General features: G+C 52.2%; 1 protein-coding gene and 1 long non-coding RNA gene across 7 annotated transcripts in view; one reads left to right on the top strand and one right to left on the bottom strand.

The window, feature by feature from the left end:
• The window catches only part of Gm32824, a 28,898-nt gene extending 21,698 nt beyond the window's left edge, over window positions 1–7,200 (bottom strand). Inside the window, exon 1 of the long non-coding RNA XR_001783414.2 lies at window positions 7,134–7,200. This is a non-coding gene — a long non-coding RNA (predicted gene, 32824). The remainder of the gene's footprint in view (window positions 1–7,133) is intronic.
• Tspan18 (tetraspanin 18) overlaps window positions 1–24,650 on the top strand; it is a 132,792-nt gene extending 108,142 nt beyond the window's left edge. For all 6 annotated transcript variants that reach the window (XM_006499475.4, NM_183180.2, XM_006499476.4 and 3 more), the window contains 8 exons: window positions 1,832–1,913; window positions 3,626–3,698; window positions 6,197–6,391; window positions 14,518–14,592; window positions 15,488–15,586; window positions 16,434–16,616; window positions 20,627–20,710; window positions 21,988–24,650. In XM_006499475.4, coding sequence (XP_006499538.1) covers window positions 3,636–3,698; window positions 6,197–6,391; window positions 14,518–14,592; window positions 15,488–15,586; window positions 16,434–16,616; window positions 20,627–20,710; window positions 21,988–22,035 — 747 coding nt within the window. In that variant the 5' untranslated portion in view covers window positions 1,832–1,913; window positions 3,626–3,635 and the 3' untranslated portion in view covers window positions 22,036–24,650. The remainder of the gene's footprint in view (window positions 1–1,831; window positions 1,914–3,625; window positions 3,699–6,196; window positions 6,392–14,517; window positions 14,593–15,487; window positions 15,587–16,433; window positions 16,617–20,626; window positions 20,711–21,987) is intronic.
• The last annotated feature ends 2 nt before the right edge of the window (window positions 24,651–24,652 follow it).

Below are 24,652 nucleotides of genomic sequence, written 5' to 3'. Positions count from 1 at the left end.
ACAGTTCCTCAGCCCTCTATGTGTCCCCTCTGGCACTATGGATTCTTTCAGCCACCTTTGGTTTCAAAACTGATCATTTCAGTTCTCCGAGTGATTTTCCCAAGGTCTCAAAGGAAGGCAGGGGCTGTCCCAGGCTCTGAAATGAATGGAGCCACATTTTCTAGGCAGATGAAAGTTGGATTGTGGGACAGGATTTCCAGGACAGAAGGAAAGGAGAGTGGGGACAATAGGAGTGGGGTGACCTCAAAGATGGTCTGTGTGCCAGCAGACAGCACACATGTAGTGGAGGCTCCTTGGTGAGGAAGTAACAGCTAGCCACCCGCTCCTCCTGGACACTGGGTTGACTCCCGTGTAACCTTCATTCCCTACCCTGTATTCAGACAAAATGATACAGAACTCAATTAGGGCCATGGCCTGGGTTGGTAGACATGTGTGACAGTGCTGGACCAGGGCAGGGATCAGGCAGGGGAAGAGGAGGGCTTGGGAAACCATGACCCAACCCCGTTTCCCTAAACCCCATGGCTAAGCATGGATTAGCCACAGAACCACAGCTCCCAGAATGGCCCCAGAGCTGTGACAAGTCAGGTGGCTTCATCTTGTCCAGTTAGTGATCTCTGGTGAAGTTCTGTCTAAAGCTTTTAGGCTTGTCAGACCTGGAAGCCCCCTCTCTGCCCTTTCTGAAGTTCTTCCCTTTTGAGTCCCGCCAAGGCAGAAGTACAAAGACCTGAACACCACCAGGACCAATTTTTAGGGAATCCTTACCAGTCAGGTCAGGTAGGATGGTAGGCAAGTGGATGGATGGGTGGATGTATGGACGGACGGGTGGGTGGATGGATAGATGGATGGATGGATAGGTGGATTGATGGATGTATAGATGGATGGATGGGCAGATGAATCCTATGAATCGGTGGATTGGTGGAAGAGTGAGAGAAATTGTGATAGGAAGAGGGAGACTCTGTCACCCATAATATTTCTCACTGATCCCAAGTCAGAGCATCTGAACAGGTCTTTTGAGCCCTGGAAATCCTCTTGGGAAGGACTCTTGATCCCAGCTCCATAGGGGAAGTACCGATCTTCTCCTGGGTCTGTTGTCCAACACAGCCTGTAATGAGATCTGGACTGTAGAACTCCTCACAGGTGTGATTAACACAAGTCTCCACAGAATAAGCCCAGTTTCCTTGGCGCTGTTGGGATCTGGCTCTCTCGATGAACTTTATAGCAAATCTTAATGCTTTAAAACCAAGAAAAGCATGCTGGGCAGTGGTGGCACACGCCTTTAATCCCAGCACTTGGGAGGCAGAGGCAGGTGGATTTCTGAGTTCGAGGCCAGTCTGGTCTACAGAGTGAGTTCCAGGACAGCCAAGACTACACAGAGAAACCTGTCTTGAAAAAGACAAAAAACCAAAACCAAAACCACAAAACAAAACAAAACCAAAACAAGAAAGACTCCCTGCATCAAATCCTCCCTAAGGGGAGCCTGTGTCAGGGGGTAGGATGTGGTGGCATGGCCCTGATGCAGAGACATCCTAGCAGGTTCCCAGATGGCATCAGATGGGTGGCCACCCAAACCTGCCACCTCCTCTTAGTCTAATATCAGTTCAGATATTGATGAAGACACAGCTCCTGTGCGGTCAGCAGAGTACAGGGGGCTGCTGTGTGGTCAGGAGATAACCAGTGTAGCCCTCCCCAGGTAACATGGCACAAAGTCTCTGCAGCTTTTCCTTAGTGCCACGGGTCAGTTAGTGAGCCGTTGCCTGGGTGCACATCAGGAGCAATGCACTCATTGTGTCCCGATGCCCAACAGCCTGTCATGGTGAACTTTCTCTTCCAGGACAAGCTGGGCTGCTGAGAGACATACCTGAGACCCTCTAACTAAGAGATTGCATCCTGTTGACTCCTGAAGAGCTGCCCAGGTAAGACTTCTGTCCCCTTACACTGTACCCCACTGTGACTCTGTCCAATCTATGTGTCTTTCCTTGCGGTCCCCCTTGCTCACTCTCTATCATCTGTCCCCACCTGTTTCTTTCTTGAGTACGGGTCCCCGTTTCTGGGTTGCTTACTCTTGCCTTTTTGTCTCTTTCCCACCATGCATGCATGCATTCATTCATTCATTCATTCATTCATTCATTCATGAAGTTGTGTTAACTGGTGCCACTGTGTTGGTCTGTCCCGGACACTGAAAGTGTCTCGGTGACACTGGTCATGGCTTGGTGCTTCTGAGTAGCCACACAACCTCTATAGTGGGTGGTGCCTACACAATGCTGTGCTGCCCCAGGTAGGACCCATCACTGGCTGCCTACATGGCATGGTCACTGGCCACATTAGTACTTCTCAACTCTTCAAAACGAATGACGACTTCCATAAGATGTGCTAGTGACGTGAAGTATCCCAGGCCAATTCTAAGCTTAGAATTGTTAGTTGTGTTTGACAGAAGCACCCCTCAAAGCCTCAAGGTTTTATTCTACCTAAAGCAGTAATTTGGATGGCATGCATCTATAAGCATAGGACCCTCCTGGGCTTGGGTGAGGGATCTCTGGGATAAATATCCAAGCCCTGGACAACACTGTCACTCCCGTATCCCTGGGTTGTCTTGTAGAAGGGCCATGTGGAAGCAACTTCCAGCCTGCTCGCCACTGCCCTTCCCCTGCCCCACACCCACAGTGAGAGGCCTGGCTTCACACCAGATCACATTGGCCCTGGACGCTGGCCTTGCTCCCATCCTTCCGGGCCAAGACTAAAGGACTTTATCTATGTAATCCTGTCTTTGTCAAACATCCATCATTCTCATGGGGTTTGTTCTGCAGTCATGCAGACCAGAGAACTCTGCAGCAATCTGAAAAACAGGGTCTCCTCCTCGGGGGACTTTTCTTCTCCCAGTTCAAAACACTGGCCCCTAAGCCAGCTGGAGATAGAGGGCTGAGTTCTGGACTGTGTCGGGGTGTGGGAGATACTGAAGATAATTAGGGTTTGGCTGGCCTTAGGGAATCCGATCAGAGAACAACTGACTACAGCTATGCTTCCCAGTGGAAATCCCCATCCTTCTACAAACCTGAGTTGCTGCAGTGAGGTCCCTGGTGTTCAGCAAGCATCGCAGGATGGAGCCTCTAGCCAAATATGGAGGGACGGACCCTCCAAGGGTTAGGCTTTTTAATCCTCATCTCTGCAAGTCCCCAGAGAGCCTAGCATTTCCAAGGAATTTGGGGTCTAGACCCTAAAACAAAGTCCACGGAGATCCTGAGGGTGGTAGGACTGGTCTGTCCTCGCAGCCTTCATTATAGCTGTTCCTCACGTCCTGTGGGCTTGGTGGAGTGAGTATCACAGAGGGCCTGACATTCCAGAGACTGTCTCTTTCTAGGTGTGTGTGTGTGTGTGTGTGTGTGTGTGTGTGTGTGTGGTATATGAAGTGTGTAATGTGTCTGTGTGGTGTGTGGCATGCACCTCAGAGGAGGGTGACAGATCAGAGCCAGGGAACTAGAGGATGAGAGTTAGGGCCCCAGCTTAAAGCTCCATCTGGTCTCACCCAGTTGCAGATCTTAAAAGAGGATGGTTACTAGGTCTCCTGGGGGCTGGGGCTGGGCTCCACCTGAGTGTCTCCAGAAGGATTGAATGGCCTTGTGTTTTCTAGGTGAAGAACCATGGAGGGCGACTGTCTGAGCTGCATGAAGTATCTGATGTTTGTTTTCAATTTCTTCGTTTTTGTAAGTGCCTCCTGCCTCTCTCCAGCCCCTCCCCTGGGTCTCTAGCCTCTGCTGATGACAAGGCTAGCCTTCTCCCTGAAATAGCCACAGAAGGCTGAATATCCACAGGCAGAAGTGCCTGACCAGTAGGTCTCCTGGAAGACCTGGCACTGACTGCCCAACTCCTGAGTCCCCACCCCCATTCCCATCACAGTAGACATTTCAGCCAGACCCTGAGATGGGACAGCCTCTGGCAAAGGATATGCTAGACAGACTAGGAAGATGGTTCATTTACAACCCAAGTTCAGTACCCAGAACCTACATAAAAAGCCAGGTGTGGTGGCACTTGTTCATTACTCCAGCTCTGAGGGACACCCCTGAGGCTTTGCCTAACCCAACACTGTCTCAAAAAACAGTGTGTGTGGCTCCTGGGGAACAACACGTGGGATTGACTTCTGGCCTCCACACGCACACACGTGCACAGTCACACACATGAATATGCACACATGTGCACACACGTGCACAGTCACACAAATGAATATGAACATATGTGCACACACGTGCACAGTCACACATGAATGTGCACACATGTGCACACACACGTGCACACTCACACACATGAATGTGCACACGTGTGCACACACGTGCACAGTCACACACATGAATATGCACACATGTGCACACACGTGCACAGTCACACACATGAATGTGCATACATATGCACACACGTGCATGTGCACCTGCCCACCCCCACCCCCACCCTCAATCAAGCAGTGACCTCGGAGCAGTGCAGACCAGCCTTGTAATTGGAAGCGTCTCGGAGGAGGCTGTCTTGGCATCCCAGCTCTGCAGCCTGGAAGCACACTCCACCACTCTGAACCTGAACACTGTCCTGTCTTCATGACTTACCAAAGCGGGCCTTTTGAAAACTTAGCAAGATCAGTGAACAAGGTGACACGAATGTGGCCAGTATGGTTCTCCCATCTCCCTCCAAACTCTGGGCTGGGTGTGAAGGAACAGAGAGGCTCTGGTATCAGGCAGCCTGCCCCCTGCTAACAGGCTCTCAAGGCCCTACTCAGGCCCCCAACTCCTTTCAGTAGCCAAGCCCCTTCTCCAACTTCTTGGACCCCATGGGCTTCCCTGAGCAACCCAGGCCCTCCACCTCAGGCACCACTGCTGACTCACTCAGGACAGTCCTGGAAGAAGAGTCCCTTTGTTGGCAGCAGCAGGCTGTCTGCATTTCTGCCTGTCCATTTTCATACCTTTTTGTGTCTCCCTGGGACCCACTTCCTGGACCTTGGGGCTAAGCAGCCTACAGATGGGAAAGTGGCTTTCTCCTAGCTGGGGACCCCAGCCCATGCTGGCGATGCCTGGACTTTCCTTGTCAGCCCTCGACAGATGACTATGGAACCCCGAAGCCGCCCACAGTGATGAGGGGAGCAGACCTTATTGGAAAATTAATAGGGAAATTGATCAGAAGTTAGGATGTAGCAGACGACCATCAGTGCCATCCTCTCCTCTGGCCTGCTCAATTATCCAGTCTCTCTACTCACCATGCCCGACACACCTACCAACTAATGGCTCTCACCCAGCTTTCCACCTCTACCCACAGCTCACAGACCCCCCCTGAAGCAGTTAGAGCCGTCAGAGCATCCCCCTCCCCAGCCTCACCTGAGCCACCAGGAACATCAAGCCCTGTTAGTCCCAGATTCAATGTCAAAACAGTTCTGCACACAGCAGACCCACTTCCAATCCATCCCACCCAGGAGAACTGGGAAGTCTTGCCCACTGAAATCTGCCATCACTGCTCTGCAGGGGCTGCTGTGTGAGGCGGGAATTTGAGCGGCTGATTAAACACGATGGTGCAAAGGCTCAGAAAGAGTCAGCCGCTTAAAGTCACACTGCTAATAAACAGCAGACATGGCCTCCTGCTCCAGCCTAAGTAGTTTCTGTCCCACGATAAGCAAGGCACAAAGAGAGATGGGCCACACAAAGACATCAGTGAGAGGCTTTGGGGCACACATTTAAGAATGGGTGCTCATTGGGCCAACCCTGCCCCCTAGCGTGGCCACTGGGAGCTCAGCCTCACCTTCAGAGCTTGTCCATGGAGCAGTTCAGTGTCAGACAGACCTAGGCTGCAGCCTTGACTCTGCCATGAACTTGAGAGTCATTGGCCTCCCCTGGGCCACAGTGTGGAAGCCTCACAAGCTTGGGTCTGTGACATTTAAGGAACATATGAAAGTCACGAGTAAGCCCTGAGGGGCACAGTGTTTCATGGACGGCTTGATGTGGCAAATGGGTTAGACATCAGATAGAGGGGGGTGCGAGCTACACTGAAGGCCAAGGAGCTCCACAGAGGCTCAAAGCGGCCAGTGGGCCTTGGAGATCTGGGTTTAGCATGATGAGATCCTGCCCAACTCTGCTGGCTCAGGCTTCACTTGGGGGGGGGGGCGGTGTAGAAGGAGCACCTGACTTCACTGTCTGTCTGTCCTCTTTTCTTCATGCCTGCCAACGGACAGCTGGGAGGCGCTTGCCTGCTAGGTGTTGGCATCTGGGTCCTGGTGGACCCCACCGGCTTCCGAGAAATCGTGGCTACCAACCCCCTGCTGACCACCGGTGCCTACATCGTACTGGCCATGGGTGGTCTGCTGTTTCTTCTGGGCTTCCTGGGCTGCTGCGGGGCTGTCCGAGAGAACAGGTGTCTGCTGCTATTTGTGAGTGACCCATCCCCCACCCTGACTCTACCTGTGTGTGGCTGGTCTGGGGGGTAGGGGGGGGTGGATAGAGGGCTGTTGACTACCAAGCCCAACCTGGATTCAGAAACCAAAATGTTCTTCCCACCAGGGTGGTTGTCAGCATAAAGGCCACTGGGTCCTGGGATCTGGGGATGTAGTTCAGTGGTCAAGTATCTATATGCCAGGCGCAGGATGCGCTTACTGTGGTCAGTGGTCTGGAAGCCCTGTGGTGTCCATCTACTTGCCCACAGCCCTGCAGGAGGTTGGCGCAGAGGCCACCTATTATTGGAACACTGAACTGTCAGGCCATCTGTTACTCAAGAACCAGACAGTTATCCCATCCTGGGTGAGGAGGCCTAAGGTCAAGGATACTGTTCCAGAGTAACATGAATCAGACACCAAAAGAAAGTTTGAGAAAGCTTGGAATTTGGCAGAAATAGGAAGATATACTTTGGGGGGGTCAAGATGAACATGAGTGAGAGAGAGAGAAACTTGGTCCACTGAGGCTTCTGAGGTGGGTGTGAAAACTGAGTCTGCCCAGGATGACACTTGAGCTTTTTGATAAGAAAACTGCTCTCCACTTCTGTAGACAAATCATGGAAAAAATAACTAACCACATTCTATTAGCCTTGGTTTAACTTTGGGTCTGCTCTGAGTAGCCCTAAACTCAAGGTGGCTGTTTAAAGATAGGTGATAGCTAACCACGCACTCATAGGCTTACCTTTTAGCTTGGGGCCAGGACGGAGTCGGTGACTCTGTCACCAGGAAAGAGTCAGTGACTGTCTTTACTATCACCAGGAAGGAGTCAGTAACTGTGTCACCCGGAAGGAGAGTCAGTCAGTAACTATGCTACTGTGTCACCAGGACAAAGTTAGTAACTATTTACTGACACCAGTTTGCATTTTGGCTTTGTGGCCAGTTGAGAGGCCCAAGCTATTCTGGTTCATTCATGGCTCAGCAGTGACAAGCAGTTTGAGGCTGCTTGGTGGAACATTAGTGTTGGAAGACTCTTAGCTGCCTCTTAAGACTATCTCCCCCCCACCCCCAGGTCTAACTCCTTGCCTCCCCCAATACTTAGAGTGACTCTGTGCTGGCTTGGGGTGTCCCACCATATCTCTTGGAGTTCCCCTGGTTCCCCTGCCTCCCCACCTCAGAAAGTCAAGCCAATGCCCTTGGCCACTGCACACTTGGCTGTGTTCACGCTCAGGGAGTGTCCGTGGCGTCTGAGCTGAGTGTGTCACCCTCTGGGAACAAGGCAGCTCTCAGGCTTTGCTACCCCAGCTCCTGAGCCTGTTTTTCATGGAGCCTCTGCCCACAATTCTTGGGAGGCCTTGGTCTCCGAGTTTAAACAGCCTGGCTTCTCAGGGTCTACTGAAGACATTGGCATTGGCTATGATACTCTCCTTCCTTCAAGAGCCCTGATCTTAAACTGGGAGTAATGAAGCCAAGCTGGCTGCTGGCCAGACCACTCACCCCACAGCTCTCCATTTCCAGAGTAGAGACGATGGATCGCTTTCCAAAGAAGCCACTTCTTAATCCCTTGCATTTGTCACTTTTCTCAGGGCTATGAAAAATGCCAGACACGGGCAACTTAGGGAAGGAAAGGTTTCATCTGGCTCATAGTGGAGGTACACTGTGTCTTGGAGGGAAAGGCATGGGTGCAGGAGCTTGAGGCAGCCGGTCACAGTGTCAGGAAGCAGAGAGAGAGGCGTGCTAATGTACCGCTCACTCTCTTCTTCAGTCGGTGGGATGGTGATGTGTGCACACAGGGCACCTCTTGCCTTCTCAGTGAACCCAGCCTAGAAATCCCTCACAGCCATGGCCACAGGTGATTCTAGACCCTCTCAAGGTGACAGTTCCAGTCCGTGTTAGCCATCACAACCTTCTCCTCCTGCTTTGGGGTTAACCCTTGCAGTTCCTTCCATGCTAGAGATGTGTCAGGGCCCTGGAGTGACTGTCCCCTCCCTCATGCCCAAGCTGTGAGAGGTGACATAACCACAAAGGATGCAACCCTGGCTGTGAGCGTGCGCCTTGCTCTGTGCTTCCCCTCTGGGTTCTTAACCTCTTGGCCATGGCATCTCTGACCGGCAAGGGACTGACTAGTTCCGTTGGAGGCTGAAGCTAAGCAGATCAAACAGCAACAGACAGTCTTTCTCTGGATTCCCCTGGGCTGTAGTGAGGGAGGCTCGCTGTCCCCATCTTGGTAGGTGGGTTTCTCACCCAGGAGTATCTGTGGGTGAGAATGTTGAGCCTGGACCTGCTGCAGGGTTCCTGCTTAGAGGTGCATGCTTACTCAACTTGCAAATGTGCCCTTTGTGTAGGTGGCATGCAATTCAGGGTCACCTGGGCTGGTGGACTGAAGGACTTCCTTGTAGGGGAGCTACTTCACAAACTATGGGTGAAGGCCCAGAGAAAACAGCAGGCCCAGGAGCTGGGGGCAGGAAACGCTGGCCAGTGCCTCACTCCTGGAGGGCAGGCCACTGGGTTCAGACCCCAGAGGGATTCCCTGGCGGTGGATACAGCCATGAGTTCAGAGATCAAAGGCACTGCCTTACAAGCAGTGAAACTGTCTTTCCTACAGTCAGTGGTACCAGGCATGCTAGAGAAAGACATCTGGCCTGGGGCTTCTCCCAGATTAAGACATCCCCATGTGGCTCATTCCTATCATAGCTGTGTGCTCCACCTCCCAGAGAGGAAGCGCAATGGCCTGTGACACGAGCGGCAGGGGAGCTGTAGCTCCCTTTATTTCTCACAGTATAACATGGCCAACTTTACTGGGAGAGACAAAGAAGCCTGCTGGTGCCCCCTGGTGGACTGTCCCCTTCCCTGTCAGTCAGCTCCTGCCTGTAGCAGCTCTGGCTGGGGACCCAGAGGCTTTAAGAAAGATCTGGTCTCAGTGTGTGATGACCCAACTGTGCTGTTCCTAGGCGTGTACCCAAAGGGCTCTGCATCCTCCTACAGAGACGCTCGCTCATCCGTGTCCACTGTTGCTCTGTTCACGATAGTCAGGAGATGGATGGGTAATGAGAATGTGACACATATACACAATGGAATTTTATCAAGCCATAAAGAAAAATGAAATTTATTAAGTTTGCAGGCAACATGAGTGGAACTGGAAAATATTGCATTAAGTGAGGTAACTCAGGCTCAGGAAGACAAAGAGCTCCTGTTCTCTCTCAGGCAGATCCGAGCTTCTAATTTTTATTTATGTGTATTTCTGTGGGAGTAAGTTCTGGGTAGAGGCCAGAGAACTAGCAAGGGGCCCTAGAGAGGCAAAAAGAGGGAGGGAATGGGAAGATAGCAGAATGTGTATGATGTAGAAGGGGTGGGGCTAGGAAGGAAAAGCGTGACGAGCTGGGCCGTCAAGGGGGTATATGAGAGGATGAACCAAAACTAAGGGGTTACAAAAGTGACCTAAGGTAACGTGATGCTTTGTGTGCTAAGTGAACATATGCATGTGTGCATGGAAAGCGTTTGTGGGCCCTGCATGGTGGTGTGCACCTGTAACCCCAGCACTGAATTAAGGGGGCTAATGAAGGACTACTGTGAGACCAAGGCCACCCTGGGCTACAGAGTTAAAATCTGTCTCAGAGAAAGAGAGACAGAGACAGGCAGAGAAAGACAGACAGTGAGAGAGAGAGAGAGAGAGAGAGAGAGAGAGAGAGAGAAACAGAGACAGACAGACAGACAGACAGAGACAGGCAGAAAGACAGAGACAGACAGACAGAGAGAGGGAGAGAGAGAGAGACAAAGAGACAGAGGCAGACAGAAAGAGAGGGGGGAGAGAGAGAGAGACAGAGGGGGAGAGAGAGACAGAGAGACAGAGAGAGGCAGAGACAGAGAGGGTGAGAGAGAGTGAGTGGGAGAGAGAGGGAGAGAGACACAGAGAGAGAAAGGGATCCAGAAGGCAGGCAGGTCGTGCCTCTTCCCCTCCTCACCTCCCCACAAGGGATGCATCACTGTTAATGGGCCCATCTCTGCAGCCAAGCCCGGAAGGCAGCCTGTGCTCTTGGCTGAGAGCAGGCTGTGCTTGGCTGCTTTGCCAGCCTCGGCTAAGTGTGCCCTGAACCCTGCCAGCGGGAGAGAAAAATGGGGCGTTTGTTTTGCATGAAGTTTAAGAAGGTTGAGAGCTGCGGACAGGCTGAATTAGTCCTCGAGCTGACCACCAGCCGGGTCCTCTCCGACCTTCCGTCTCCACTTGGGCCTGCTCATCTCTACATCTCCCCCTCCTCTCCTCTTTACCTTCTTCCATTTCTCAGCTTCTCTTCCTGCTATCACCTCACCTCTCTGTGCTCCCCGCTCACCCCTATCCCAATCCCAGTTCACACGAGGCTAAAGTCAGTGTGGGTCAGAGGCAGGGTGCAATGCTATGCCTCAGACTGCTGCCATCAAAACCAGGCCCCAACCCAGAATAGATCTGGACAGGCCAAAATCATATGCAAGAGAGATGCACTAGGGATGGAGGCATGTATACGTGTTCTAAGTATGTGAACATATATGTGAGTATATACACAAGTATATTGTGTGTACGTGTGTGGTATGTGGCACCCTCTGTAGTTTTATATAGTTTATTACGTGTGCATGTATGTCTGCCCTGTGTATATGGTATGTGTACCTCTGCTGTGGATTTTGGTGAATTACATAGTAGTATGTAGGTTGTGTGCACACACATGTACAGGTGGCATGTGTGTAGTGGGGTGGAGTTGAGGGGCATAGAAGCTTTGAGAAGCTTTTCTAAGACAGGCTCTCACACTAGCCCAGGCTTCTGTGGGAGCGAGGATAATAGTCTTGGACTTCTGGTACCCCAATACCTCCCCAAGAGCTGGGATTACAGATGTGCCCCATGTCCAGTTTCTGCAGTTCTGTAATCTAGCCCAGAAACTCTCCTATTCTAGGCAAGCACTCTGCTGACTAAGCTACATCCCGAGTCCTTCTGGAAGGTTTTCTAAAAGGTCCGGAACCTAAAACCAGTTCTTTTTTCCAGCCTAAAGCTGGTTGTGTGGTTGCTCCTGTAGAAGATGGCCACTGAGTCAGACCCTAGTAGCATCTAGGGGCTTCCTGGAGGCTTTTGACTTCCTCCTTAGCCAGGCTGTCTAGAAAGGGCAAACATTGTAGCTCTACTCATCCTGGGACCCTGGCCCCAAGGTCAGCCACAATAAGGCCCAGGTACAGAGCAACCCCTGCTTGCTTCTGGGACTGAGAAGCCCAAGTCTGAGGACAATTGGCCCTGTGACCAGCCATCTAATGACTAGCTTAGCTAATGACAAGAGCGCATGTGTAGGTCAGTGTCCCCCACACCAGCCATTTCCTGTGTGTCTCCTCTGAATGTCACAAACACCCCTGTGGCCAACTTACCTGAAGAATCTAATTTTAACAAGGGCAGTGGGGTGGGATGGAGTGACGGGGAGGGGAATGGAGAGGGAAGGAGGGGGAGGGGAAGCGAATACATGAGCAGTACTTTGTTGAAATTGAGGACTGCTTACCAAAAAGGAGATTCAGGCCCCTCCCCATGAGTAAGGACACCAAGGCTCTGCTAACCTCACAGTTTAACAGCAGTCAGAGGATGGGAATTCCCTGGGAGGGCAGCCTATGGCCCCTGGGGAAAGTCCCTAAGCAGGAAGCTGCAGGAACTGGAGGAAGTCACTGGGCTGAAGGAGTGGGGGCAGGGTGTAGCATTGTCTCTGTTGTGAGTACTGCAACCTGCTCTTTCCTCTTGAAGCTCACACCCTGGGCTGGGCAGAGATTCAGCAGGTAGGAGCCCCCAGGCTCCCTGCCTCTGGACTGGCTTCTCTTCCCCTCTCCCAAGCTGGATCTGCCTTCTTGGCATCTCTCTAGGCATCAGCTCTGTGCAGTCCACTGCAGGATGGGCCTGTGGCTGCCTTGTATGTGTTCATTTGCCCATTCCCAGAGGACCCCAGAGCAGACACTCAATAGAAGCTTTGGGATGAAGCACAAGGAAAAGACAATCAGATGTCAGTAAGAGCTGAGCTTTGGGGGAAAGGGGGTGTTGAGATGGCTCAGTGGTTAATAGCACTGGCTGCTCTTCCAGAGATCCTGAGTTCAATTCTCAGAACTCATATGGTGGCTTATAGACATCTATAAAGGGGTCTGATGCCCTCTTCTGGTATACATGCAGGTGTACATGCAGACAGAATACTCATACAATTAAAAAAGAACATAAATTTAAAATATATATATATTAAAAAGCAAAAGAGCTGAGCTTTGATGTTTTGGGCTGTGTGTCCTGAGGCTGGCTGTTTAACCTCTCTGAACCTAAGACTCTTCATGTGTAAAATGAAGATGACCAGATCTTCCAAGCTATCATTCTATGGTCACAATCCACTGGGACAATGTGCGTCTTGCTTAGCTTGGCTCCTGACCTCACTTGATACATAGGAAACAAAAATACTCAGTCCTGGCCAATCACAACTCTGCTAGCAGTTCATAACTCTTAAGAACTGGCAGCTCCTGCAGTCAGTCACCCCCAAACTGCAGTACCACCAGGTGCAGTCAGTCACCCCCAGACTGCAGTACCACCAGGTGCAGTCAGTCACCCCCAGACTGCAGTACCACCATCTCCTCTTAGTAGTAAGACAGAGGGTTGCTGCCCATGGTACTTGCCCCTCCCTCAAGCTGCAGAAACCAGACCACCATGAGTGGCCTGTAACCCTGAGCTGGTGGCATGCCAGTCCCTGTTCTCCTAGATGGCGCTCAGGCTTCCATTGGTCCTCAGTGGCCTTCCAAGAGATCAGCAAGGTGGCTCTCATGCAAAGTCACACAGAGTGGAAAGTGGCTGTGCATGTGTTACCCATAATTTGTGATCTTGGCCACAGCTGGCAATGTAGGTGTCACTGTAGGGTCACCTGAGGACCTGCCAACAGTCAGGGAGGCCACAGAGCAGGGAGAGGCCCTGTATGGCCATGCTGAGTAGGGCTGATGACCAGCCAAATGGAAATGCCAGATCTCTCAGCGGGGCGGGGCACTGAAAAAGGATACTCTCTCAGTGGCTGCTCAACACAGAGCTCTCAAAAGCATCCACCATGGCCCAGGGCACCCAGGAGGTCATGACTGAGTGGCCAAGTCCTTAGAAAGAGGAAGGTTCTACAGCTTGTCCAAGTGGCCAGGATGGGACATAGGAACCAGCCTCTGTGTGTGCTCCTGGTTGAATCACCTCTGTTGGTGGCTCCATTTGGGGTGAGAATGGAGTTTGCAAGGGTACTGAGGAAGATGGGCCAAACTGCTTCTTCCTGTCTTTTTGAGCCAGCTCCAAAACAGTGCTGGTGAGGACCAGAGCCTGAGACACACAGCATGCGACAGGGTCATGGTGATGATCTAGTCTTTTGTGAGACCTCTCAGGTGCTGGGGGAAGGTAGCCTGCAGCAGCTGGGTGCCTCTGTTTGATGCTATGATGTAGACAGGGCCCCCTCTGCTGGAAGAAGTCAAGAAGGCCTCTCAGGGGTGAGGCTGGAGCTTAATTTGGGCACAGGGAACCATCCAGCATGGGAGGGCCCCACACCAGAGCACCCAGGTTAATCTGTGAAACACAGGAATTTACTGAGTGAAGCAGACAGGGCTCTGTGTGAGACATCAAACGCCCCTCCCTGAATCTCACTACCTTTCTGCCCATCTTGGGCCTCTGTTTCAGCTGAAGATAGCACTCCTCCCTTCTTCCACTCAAGACAGCATGGCTTCCTATTTCCACATCAACCAGAGAGACTAGGGCAGGGAAAAGTGGCCTTGGGGTTGCCAGGGTAGGAAACCCAGCCTCAGATCCCCAAAAATTTGGGAATTCACCAAGGGAAATGTCCCCAAAGGGAGCCCCCTCCCAGGGCCACCAGGCAGGGCTGCTCAGGTTGTACACGGCACAGGGTGGCCTCTCTCAGCCACCATGTGCTCAGAAGACAGATTTATCTGTCTCCACTGCTCACAGTTTCTGTCACTACTCTGCGGCTCCAAGGGTAGATCATCAGCGTGTTTGTTATGAAAGCGGTGATTTAATGGGAGTGAAGGTCTGTCTAACAAGATGAAAACATCCTATCTCTCACGTAAGGATGTGTGGTAAGATGGCGCCCCGCGTGGGCCTCACAGCTGCCCTCTCTCTGCAGTTCTTCCTGTTTATCCTGATCATCTTCCTGGTAGAGCTCTCAGCAGCCATCCTGGCCTTCATCTTCAGAGAACACGTATGTACCACTCAGCTTCCCATCCTGCTGCACTGAGGGGCACCGAGTGACCCCTGCCTCCTCAAAGATACCCTTAGAACTAGCTGTCTCATCCAGGGCCTTGGGTCTAAACATAACCTGCACCTCAGGAATGCATTGGGGTCCAGAGAAGTGGGGTCTCCTATAGGGGTAATTCCAGAAGGCCCCGACCAGGGGTGCCTAAGGGTCCCCACTCCTGGAGCACCTGGTACAGGCTCCAGCTTGGTTTTAGAATCTCTATCCAACCCCAGTGACGGCCTGATGATGGGTGTCACATAGTCATGGGGTTGGAGAGGATATACCCAGTCTGGGCATGCTGTGTGCCTTGCTAGGCTACCAGCCTCTCCCTGCTTAGCCTACACCACAGGCTTCAGCCAGCTCCTTCCCCTGAGCCTAGAGGACAAGGCCTCGTACCACAGACAGATGGGCTTCAGGAGGGATGGAAGGATAAGACATGGGCCAGCCTGGGACAAGGAGCCAGCCTGAGGAAGCTGTTGAGAACAGTGGCTTTGAGAACATAGCGGGTAGATATGGGTGATTGAAGGGATCCCTCTTTACCCACACTGTGGCTTCCTGTAGGTTGGGCCCCATGACTGTTGATTCTGAAGAACAGAATGACAGGCAATCATGTCCTCCAGCTCCCAAACACCCACACACTCATCCTCTGTGGAGAGCTGCAAGGCTGAGCAGGGTTCCCAGTGTGTCCCATCCTGGAGTTAGATGAGCCCGTAAATACAGACACGCTTCTCTCAGCCTATGATGAGACACACCAAAGTTCCAAGCCTTGGGAACAGGGTGCCTGCCCAAAATGAACAGCTTAGTATCACCTTGGGAAAGACAGGCTGGGAGGACTCAGGACCCTCTACTTTGTCCTCAGCTCACCCGAGAGTTCTTCACCAAGGAGCTTACCAAGCACTACCAAGGCGATAACGATACGGATGTTTTCTCTGCCACCTGGAATTCAGTCATGATCACAGTGAGTGCCCCTCCCCATATTATCGTGGGATGCCGTGAACACTCAGAGCCATAATGTGACATGAAAAAGCCTGTCCTCTAGAGCCCTCCTAGTCCCTTGCCTGGACCAGGCATCAACAATCCATCAAGAATCACTGATCCTACTCTTGACCTCTGCATCGTCATTTGCACAGCACTCCGAGCTGTCAAGGCTAGTGGATCACAGTCCACTGCCCCTGACTTAGGTCCTCACGCAGTACCATTGTGAGTGATGTTAGCGATACTCAGTACAGAGGCTGAGGGGGTGGGTGAGTCGTTAAAGTGATTGCTGTGTGAGTAGGAGGAACTGAGTTTGGTCCCCAGCACCCATGTAAAATATCAGGTACGATGATGGATGCTTATAAGCCCAACACTGGAGAAGTGGAGACAGGCACATCCCTGGGACTCACTGGCCAGCTAGCCTAGCCTAATCTACAAACCCCAGGTCCCAGTGAGAGCTTCTGTCTGAAAAATAAGATGGACAGCACCTAAGGAATGACACCTGACATTGACTTCTGGCTTCCACTCATATGTTCACATGATCCCACAACACACACACACATCTGCATATGAACAGTTATACACAGGCCGGAGTAAAGATAATAAATAGCACAGCACAATATAAAATCATAGCATCTATATGTGCACTGCTTACCAAGTGCTGGTGAGGTAAGGAACATACGGCCATGTCCCTCTTACAGAGAAGACCCAGAAGCTCAGGAACACAGGTCATTACCGCAGTCATATGCAGGGCAGAGGGATCTTGGCCCTGGCAGAGGCTGATGTCCCCTCCAGTCCCTCACTAGCTCCCACATTCGGCTCTCTCCTAGTTTGGCTGCTGTGGGGTCAACGGACCTGAAGACTTCAAGCTGGCCTCCGTGTTTCGGCTGCTGACGCTGGACACTGAGGAGGTGCCCAAGGCTTGCTGTCGGAGGGAACCCCAGACTCGAGATGGAGTGGTGCTGAGCAGGGAGGAGTGCCAGCTGGGACGGAATCCGTTCATAAACAAGCAGGTGGGTTCCCCAGGCGGGGAGACACTTCTCAAATATGGGCAAAGCTGGGGGAAGCAATGTCTGCCCAGAGGGTCTGAAGGTGGGCTGGAGCTTTGTAAACAATTCTGGCTGTGGCACAGGCTACCTTGGCCTCTAAGAACCAAAGAAGTGAGAAGATCACACTGACAGAGGAAATGAGTTGGATTCAGGCTGGGGTGAGAATTTGGTCTGTGGTTCCAGGCTGAGTTTTCCAAATAAGATGGGGGAGGCACTCCTTAGGCATATACTCTATTTATGAGGAAGCTTACTCTGGCCAAGTAAGAACACTTCTTTTTGGGGGGGGGTCAAGACAGGGTTTCTCTGTGTAGCCTTGACTGTCCTGGAACTCACTCTGTAGACCAGGCTGGTCTCGAACTCAGAAATCCACCTGCCTCAGCCTCCCAAGTGCTGGGATTAAAGGTGTGCGCCACCACTGCCCAGCAAGAACACTTCTTGATCCAAGAGGAGGAGATTTTTATTGACCTGACCCTAGATAACTAGGGAAGCATCCAGAGTTCTTTCTTTTCTTGAAATCTGAGGACTTCCTCTTAGCCTTCGCCCTAAGAGAAACAGAGGTCTCAGCTTTGTCCCCCTCAACAAGGAGCACAGCTCCACTTCACCCTTGGTCCCTTCCGTCCTGCTGGCCAGAGGACCATCCCCACCCCCACTACCCCAACCCCCCTTGTCCATAAAGAGAAGCAGGGAGAGGTTGGGCGTGGCAGATGGGAAGAGGGAAGGGATGAGAAGGAGAGCCACACCTGGCCTTCTTCTTTGGTCAGACTTCTGGGAGAATTCAAAACACTGTGGAGCTGACAGAGCACAAGGGACAGGCTGAGCTTCCATGGGGCTCCTGGTCTAGGGAGAGGTGGTAGATGGTGATCCAGTGAATGAAGTGATCCTTGCCCACAGCGGTGGTTCTGAGAGTGAAGACAGATTGAATGAAGTGCTAGAGTGTGCATGGGCCAGAGCTTAGGGTACTCGAAGCTCCAAGGGAGGGCATTACTGGGCTGAGACCTAGTCCCATGAGCTCAGTTTGATACCAAGAGCTCAGCTCTTGACTTCATACCTTCCCTAGGATAGGCCAGAGCGCAGTGTCTCTCACACATCCTGCCTTCCTACCCTGGGGGAAAGAGACAGAAATGAGGAGGAAGGGCCCCGGGATGTGAATGGAAAGAGCAGGCATGAAGGTTTGGATTGCAGGGATCTATGGTTAGAGCGAGTAGAATTTGGGAAGGATTGAAAGATATGGGGAGCCTCACGCTTCCATTGCCGACGGGCCTAGGCTGACACCTGCCCAGGGAAAGTCAAGCCTCCCTGTTTCATTACCACTCTGCTGGAGAAAGTCCGCCACAGCCCAGGAAAGTGAGGCAGAAGCTTGCTTCTGCTCTCTCGCAAAGGCCATGGAACCACACACATTTAACCAAGGGAAAGCACACTCTGGTGACTGAGTCACACCCTTCTGAGAAAGTGCTATACCCCCAACTTCAGCCAGAATGCAGGACCAGGACCCCAAGTCCTGAACTTCTACCGCAAGATACCTTCCCCTGTGAGCATCCTCTTGCTGGCTCCTGCACTGAGGACCACACAGCCATATCGATTCTCCATCACAGAGCCTCTTCAGGCCCAGTGAGACTAACTCCCAGGACTGGTCCTCCCACACCCATCCCCGCTGAGCCATACTTTCTGTTAGGAGCCCCCACTGGGAGACCATCTCCAGTTGGGTTATCTCCAGAACTGCCTCCCACAAAGCCCAGGACACATTTGTGACTGGCACAAGCCAGACTTCTAGAGTATGGAGTTCCTTTGGGGACGAATGTGGCTAGGTTGGCACTTTGGCTGCTGTAGGACTGGGAAGTCAAGACAGTTCTACATGAGCAGCAGTCCCGAGGAGGGTGATGTGAATTACTGGCCTTGTAACAGACGTCAATGCGAGTCCAGGCATGTGACAAAGGTGTTTCTGTGCCTTCTGGGTTGGGGGACATGGTGTGTGAAGTTTGGGGAACATTGAGAGTGAAGTACCTTTGAAATATCTAGTCAGGAGTCCCAGGTAGGAGGTGGGGTGCTCATCCTGGAACCTAAGATGGGATGCTAGTGATGAGAATGTAGGGGTTGCTGCCCAGGACCAGCTGCCCTATGTCTAGTTAGTTTTGGGGTGACTGTGAGCAGGAGCTGGACATCGGAGGTGCTATGACAGGCATCTAGCAAGTGATGTTCCATTCCCTGTGACAGATGGGGATGCTTTATGGTGGGGTGACACCCAGGGCATAGTCAACTCCAGGCACCGATGGAGGGGCTTGGCCACATGAGGACAGGCATTTTAAAATATAGTTCCCACCCCCTCTATGTAGAGGGAAAGAACTATCAGGCCCCTCTTTGAATCTGGGCTTCCCTTGCTATGTGTGGCCTCGAAGGAGCCACCCACCTGCTCTCTCCCATTTTGCAAGGAGGTAAACCACAGATGAGCTACTTCTCAGTAGGGGCTACACAGAGAACCAAATGATGCAGGGCACATAGAACCTAGTAAGACCCTGGAGGAGGGATGCTGGGTGTAGGTAACACTGTCCACACTGTCCACTCATGCCAAGGGCTTCCCTGTCACCGGGGAATTTCCACCAGCCAACCTTCTGCTCGGCTCAGGTCACTTGTGCTAGGCAGAATATGTCCACCTACTCTATGAGGCTCCAGGGACAATGGGGTCTCCCTTGCCCAGTTCCTAGTTAGTCTCCACGTAGAAGACACGTTGACTCCCATGTAGCCGCAGTCTCTGATCAGGTCTTACTGTCTGCGTGCTCAGATATAGCCTCCCCAGGTCCACATGGCCAAAGACACTGGGAATCTATGTAGGAAGCAGCAAGACCCCAGCCTCATCAGAACCTGAAATCCAATATATACCCCACATAGATGGGCACAGTTCCTACCCCTGCCCCACCACCAACCAGTCCACATGGAAGTCCTCTAGTTGGGCCCAAAGAATATTCAGGTGCTCATAAAAGAAAAAAAAAAACTGTTGTTTTTTAAAGAATATGTTTCAAAAGGCTGAGATTATATAGCTCAGCCAGTAGACCTGTGCAGCATACACAAAAACTAGGTTCCAACCCAATCCCTCATAAACTGGATAATATGAGCACTCAGGTGATAAAGCCAGGGGTAGAAGTTCAAGGACATCCTCAACTATACAGAGTTCAAGTGTAGCCTAGATCCCATCTCCAAAAAGTGCATATATTTCAGTCAGAGCTGGGGGGTGAGTATGGCTCAGTGGTCTGATCCCCAACACTGACTGGTGTGTGTGTGTGTGTGTGTGTGTGTGTGTGTGTGTGTGTGACTTTTACCTGTGGCCAGCATGGGAGTGGGGTACAGTGGACACAGAGTACAATGTCTTTGGGGCCCAATGGGAGAGGTCTTGGCTCATCTGGCTCTGTCACCTACAGTGCCAGGGGACCGCAGGCACATGAGTCACATGAAGGCAGCTGCTCCTGTGAGGCTGTGGGAAAAGAGCTGAGCAATGTTTGAGGATGGGCTGCCTGGCCTTGAGCCTGGGGAGGGGGACTGTCAATCCCTCAGCAGCCAGGCAGGTCAAGAGAGGGACTTGGTGGGGCACTGTGCACCTCTGTGAGATACTGTCCCACCTGGGGCTGGGGCACCATTTGACATTCTGATTGAAGAGATCCATCCCATTCAGCTTTGCCCTGCATGTCTGACCCCCACTTCTACAGAGCACCAGGAGGCCTGAGTGTTTGGACATCTCCTCATAGTCTAGGTCTGTGGCTTAGTTAGCCTTGGGACTGTCTTGGGGACTGGATGCGGCAGAGGGAGGGATGTTGGTGACATTCTGCCACTGACCAGATGCTTCCTCCTCCCACATCAGTATAAAAATGCCAGCTTGCAGCTGCTGAGCCCTGAGGCCAAATGCCAGGGACTTCAATACTGACAGTGGTCCTGACTGCAGACCACACTTCCATACCGTGGCTTCATCTCTGGCCTTTCCTTCCCAGGGCTGTTATACAGTGATCCTCAACACCTTCGAAACCTATGTCTACCTGGCCGGAGCCTTTGCCATTGGAGTACTGGCTATTGAGGTGAGTGGAGGGGCCCTGGGAGGGAGGAAGCCCCAGCGTCTGTACGCTCAGCCTATTTCCCAGATTCATAGCCGCTGCCTACTGCAAACGTCTGCTGCTAGAGCCATTCTTGTGGCCTGGAGCTACGGATCTGTGCCTCTCCCAGGACAATGGGAACAGGCAGGCCCAGAGAGGCACCTCACCTCACCCCAGCTCTGCAGTCCAAGTGCGCTTTGCAGGATACACCCCACAAGCTGCCTGGAAGGCGGGGGCTTCTGGATGAGTCCTGACTTTGCACATGGTCAGGGGTCTTTTAAACTTGGCAATGGAGCTTTAGAATCCTTCATCCCAGTGCCCCAGAACCTACACCGTAGCGGAGTAGCTGTCAACTTTTGAGTTACTACTCAGCATTCCCTTCTCACTGCCCCCCTGCCCAGTTCAGGGATGCACTCTGGGGCAGTGAGGCCAGGTAGCCTAATGTGCAGCCCTCACTCCCTGCTCTTTGGGGACCCTTTCATGGAAGCTCTGGTCGCCTGGCACTCTGATGTGCCCTTGTTCAGGGTCCTCTGTGCCTTGTCTCTCAGGATACCAGTTCTGTGTAAGTCACAGGAGAAGTACAGGCATCATTCATTAATTCCGCATGCATATATTAAGCTCCTGCTGTATGTGCCAATACTCCTGGAAGTGGACAAAGCCTCCTGTGAGAGCTAAGACCAACAAGAGGCACACAGATCTTCCTGAGGCTGGGCAGATTTCAAGGATTTGCACATAGCCTTGCCTCGATGTAGCCACAGGTCAGGGTTAGGGAACTGCAATCTCTGGAAACCTCACCAGCTTCCGGTGAGCTATCGAGAGCGCAGGGGCTTAGAAGCAAGGGCTGGGTGGGGGGAGGGAGGGGGGAAGTGTGTCTCTGCTCAAGCTAGGTTACCCCCACTGAAGCTGTGTGACCTAAATCAGGTTGTAAGACATCTCCGACATCTCCATGCCTCACTTCCTGCTGGTTAGAAAGGCTGCTGCTAACAGCATTGGAAACCTACTTTACATGGTAAGCTCTCGGTACACACTCAGGTGCCCAAGAAGGGTTGTGCTTTGCTTAAAGTCTCTGCCAACCCAAAAAAGACAGATTTGAGCTGTTTAAACAGATGACTTGCTTTCCAACGCCTGTTTTTTACCCAAGTGGCGAGCAGATGCTTGCCCCGGGTAGTGTCACAATCACGATTCCCCTCAGGAGGTGTGCTGGGCAGCCCCTCGACGTGCACCCAGTCTGACTCCAGATCATCTTCTCCCTTTCTCTGCAGCTCTTCCTCATGGTCTTTGCCATGTGCCTCTTCCGGGGCATCCAGTAGGCCTTGGCCTGAAGACACTCAGCCCACCACTGCCCAGAAGCCAGCCCCTTCTCTTCCCTGTCCTCTGGCCCCAGGGGCGGAAGCAAGGCCAGCCCAAACGGCCAGAAGCATAGAGCTAATTTTTAAATAAACAAACAAACAAACAAAAAAGACAGACATGAAGGGGCCTCACCTAGGCTCTAAAGCAAGGGGCATGGGCTCTACAAGGACCTAGGGCTGGCCTGGGACCAGCTGTTCCTGAGACCAAAGGTTCATCAGCCTCAGAGCCCCTTGGCCCTGTCAGACTGGAGTGTCCCTTGGCCCGGATCACCTCTCTTAGCATTTCCAGGATCAGAGCAACCAGGAGGTAGAAACACATCCTGGAGGAGGAGCCCGGTCCTCAGGCCCCAAGGAGCCGGCTTTTCACAACACAAGGACAGACTCTGCAGCACCATCTGCTGGAGAGCGAAGCGGTCCCTGCTCCCGCTGGCTGAGGGTGGCTGTGTGTGGACACTGGATCAGAAGGTGGCCCTTTCATTTCCGTCCAGTCACACAGCATGTGCATGACAAGGTCATCTCCAGGCTGCTGTCGCTCCAGCCAGGACTCCACCCCGATGTAAACTGGCCAGGAACTGCCTGCATCCAGCTCTACAGTCCGTACTGTGTCCACTCTGCCCTGCTTGTACCTCTGTCAGAGATCCAACTGTGATACATCACCTGTCCCCGTGGGCCATGCCCCACCCCTGTTCTCCCAGGTGGAAGACACCCCAGTATTGTTCATTTCTCTCTTTCTACCCAGAGCTGAGGCTTGAATGTGTTCTTCAAGGTCCCTGCCAAGAATTCACCCCTGCATCCCTCCACATACGGATGGATCTCACTACCTCCCAACTCAGCCTCCTGCCTTCAGATGCTCTGATGTCACCATCACCTCCGCAGACAGAAGGGGTTTCCATTTTTCCGTCTGTGTACCCCTTCACTCTCTCTCCTTTCTAGAGGTTAAGGTCATGCCTCTTGTCTGCAGACTTAACCCCACAGCATCTCCTACCGTGACACCTTCTGACCTTTTGCTGAACATTTATTTTGTTAGTCTCTCTAGGCTCAGATTACCCAGACTAATAGGTTCACAACCAACCAACCAACCAACAGACACACACACACACACACACACACACACACACACACACACAAACACCCCAGACTAATAGGTTCACAACCAACCAACCAACCAACAGACACACACACACACACACACACACACACACACAAACAAACACCCCAGACTAATAGGTTCACAACCAACCAACCAACCAACACCCCCCCACACACACACACACACACACACAAACTTGAACTGCAGGCTAGGTTAGCAACTAGTTGCAAGATGCCTGACCCTGCCAGGACCGTGTTGAATCCATTAGTGTTGTCTGTCAGGATCTCAAATTTGATTAATTATGTCTGCCAAGGGCACAAAAGGGGAACAGTGGTGGAAGGAACAGCTAGGTGTCTGCTCTCCTCTCTCAGATGGAAGAGCCTGACCTGAACTCCAGCCTTCCTTTGCCCTTCTGCCACCTGGGAGTCATAGCCATAGCCTGTTCTATTCTGCTGTCTGGGTGCAAGGGGGGCTACTTCTCCCATTTTCTCTCCTCTTTATGTGGTCCTCACCCAGCCTGGCCTTCCGGGGAGTGGGTGTCTCTGAATGCTATACGGAAGTTGTCTTTATGACAGCTTAATTGGCATCCCCATAGTAAGCTCCCTAGAGGCTGAGTCACCAGATCAGGGGGCCCCTCTGCTGGCTTGCACCCCCAGACTAAGAGGACCCAGGCTGACTCAGAACCCAGCACGTACTGGACTCCAACTGTCTAGGAAGGCAAATGGCTTGGCTATTGATTGGAAGTTCATGGCTAGGTTGAGGACTTAGCCCAACCACAGCGGCTGCCACCCAGAACTAGCCCAGGCTTCCAGAGATGGGCAGGGCTGGGACAGGGAGGGACTGAGAAGCCAGATATGGAGCCTAGGCAATTCCAGGGCAGATCAGAGTCCCTCACCAGAACTTTCCACACTTACGCTGAAGCGCTCCCAAGTAGCCCTGATTCAACCCAGCTTCTCAGCATCCTCATGGGGCCAGACAGACACAGTCTTCACCCTCTGAGCTTGCTGGTAGCCATTGCAAGGCTGTCTGAGGTCATCCTGGTGGGGCTTGGTGAGCTGCTCTGTGTACTCCCAGAGGAATGGAGGGGAGCTCTTCCTTCACCCCAAGATGCCTCAGCCAGTAGTGAGCAGAACAGCCACTTCCTGTCCCAGAGCAGTGGCCTAAGGGACAGCTGTATCTGACAGGCGAGGAGCTAAGACTGGACCTGTGGCTCATGCTCCCCATTATCCTGTCCCAAGCCCCTGGCCTACCTGGGTTCTGAACCCAGCACCTTCATCCCCAGGAACTCTGATACACACACACACACACACACACACACACACACACACACACACACACACACGTCATATGCTAAAGTCTATTTTGGAATTTGTAAATGTCCCTTGCAGTAGGAAACAGAGCTAATTTATCATTGTATCTCCCAAGTCTCCCCTTTTTATATTCTATATTAAGAGAAATTTTGTAATATAAAACAGGACACCACGCAGA

The sequence above is a fragment of the Mus musculus genome, chromosome 2 (assembly GCF_000001635.26).
Source record: "Mus musculus strain C57BL/6J chromosome 2, GRCm38.p6 C57BL/6J".
Classification (NCBI taxonomy): Eukaryota; Metazoa; Chordata; class Mammalia; order Rodentia; family Muridae; genus Mus; species Mus musculus.
Note: the sequence above shows the minus strand (reverse complement) of the source record. Positions and strands in the feature narration are given on the sequence as shown.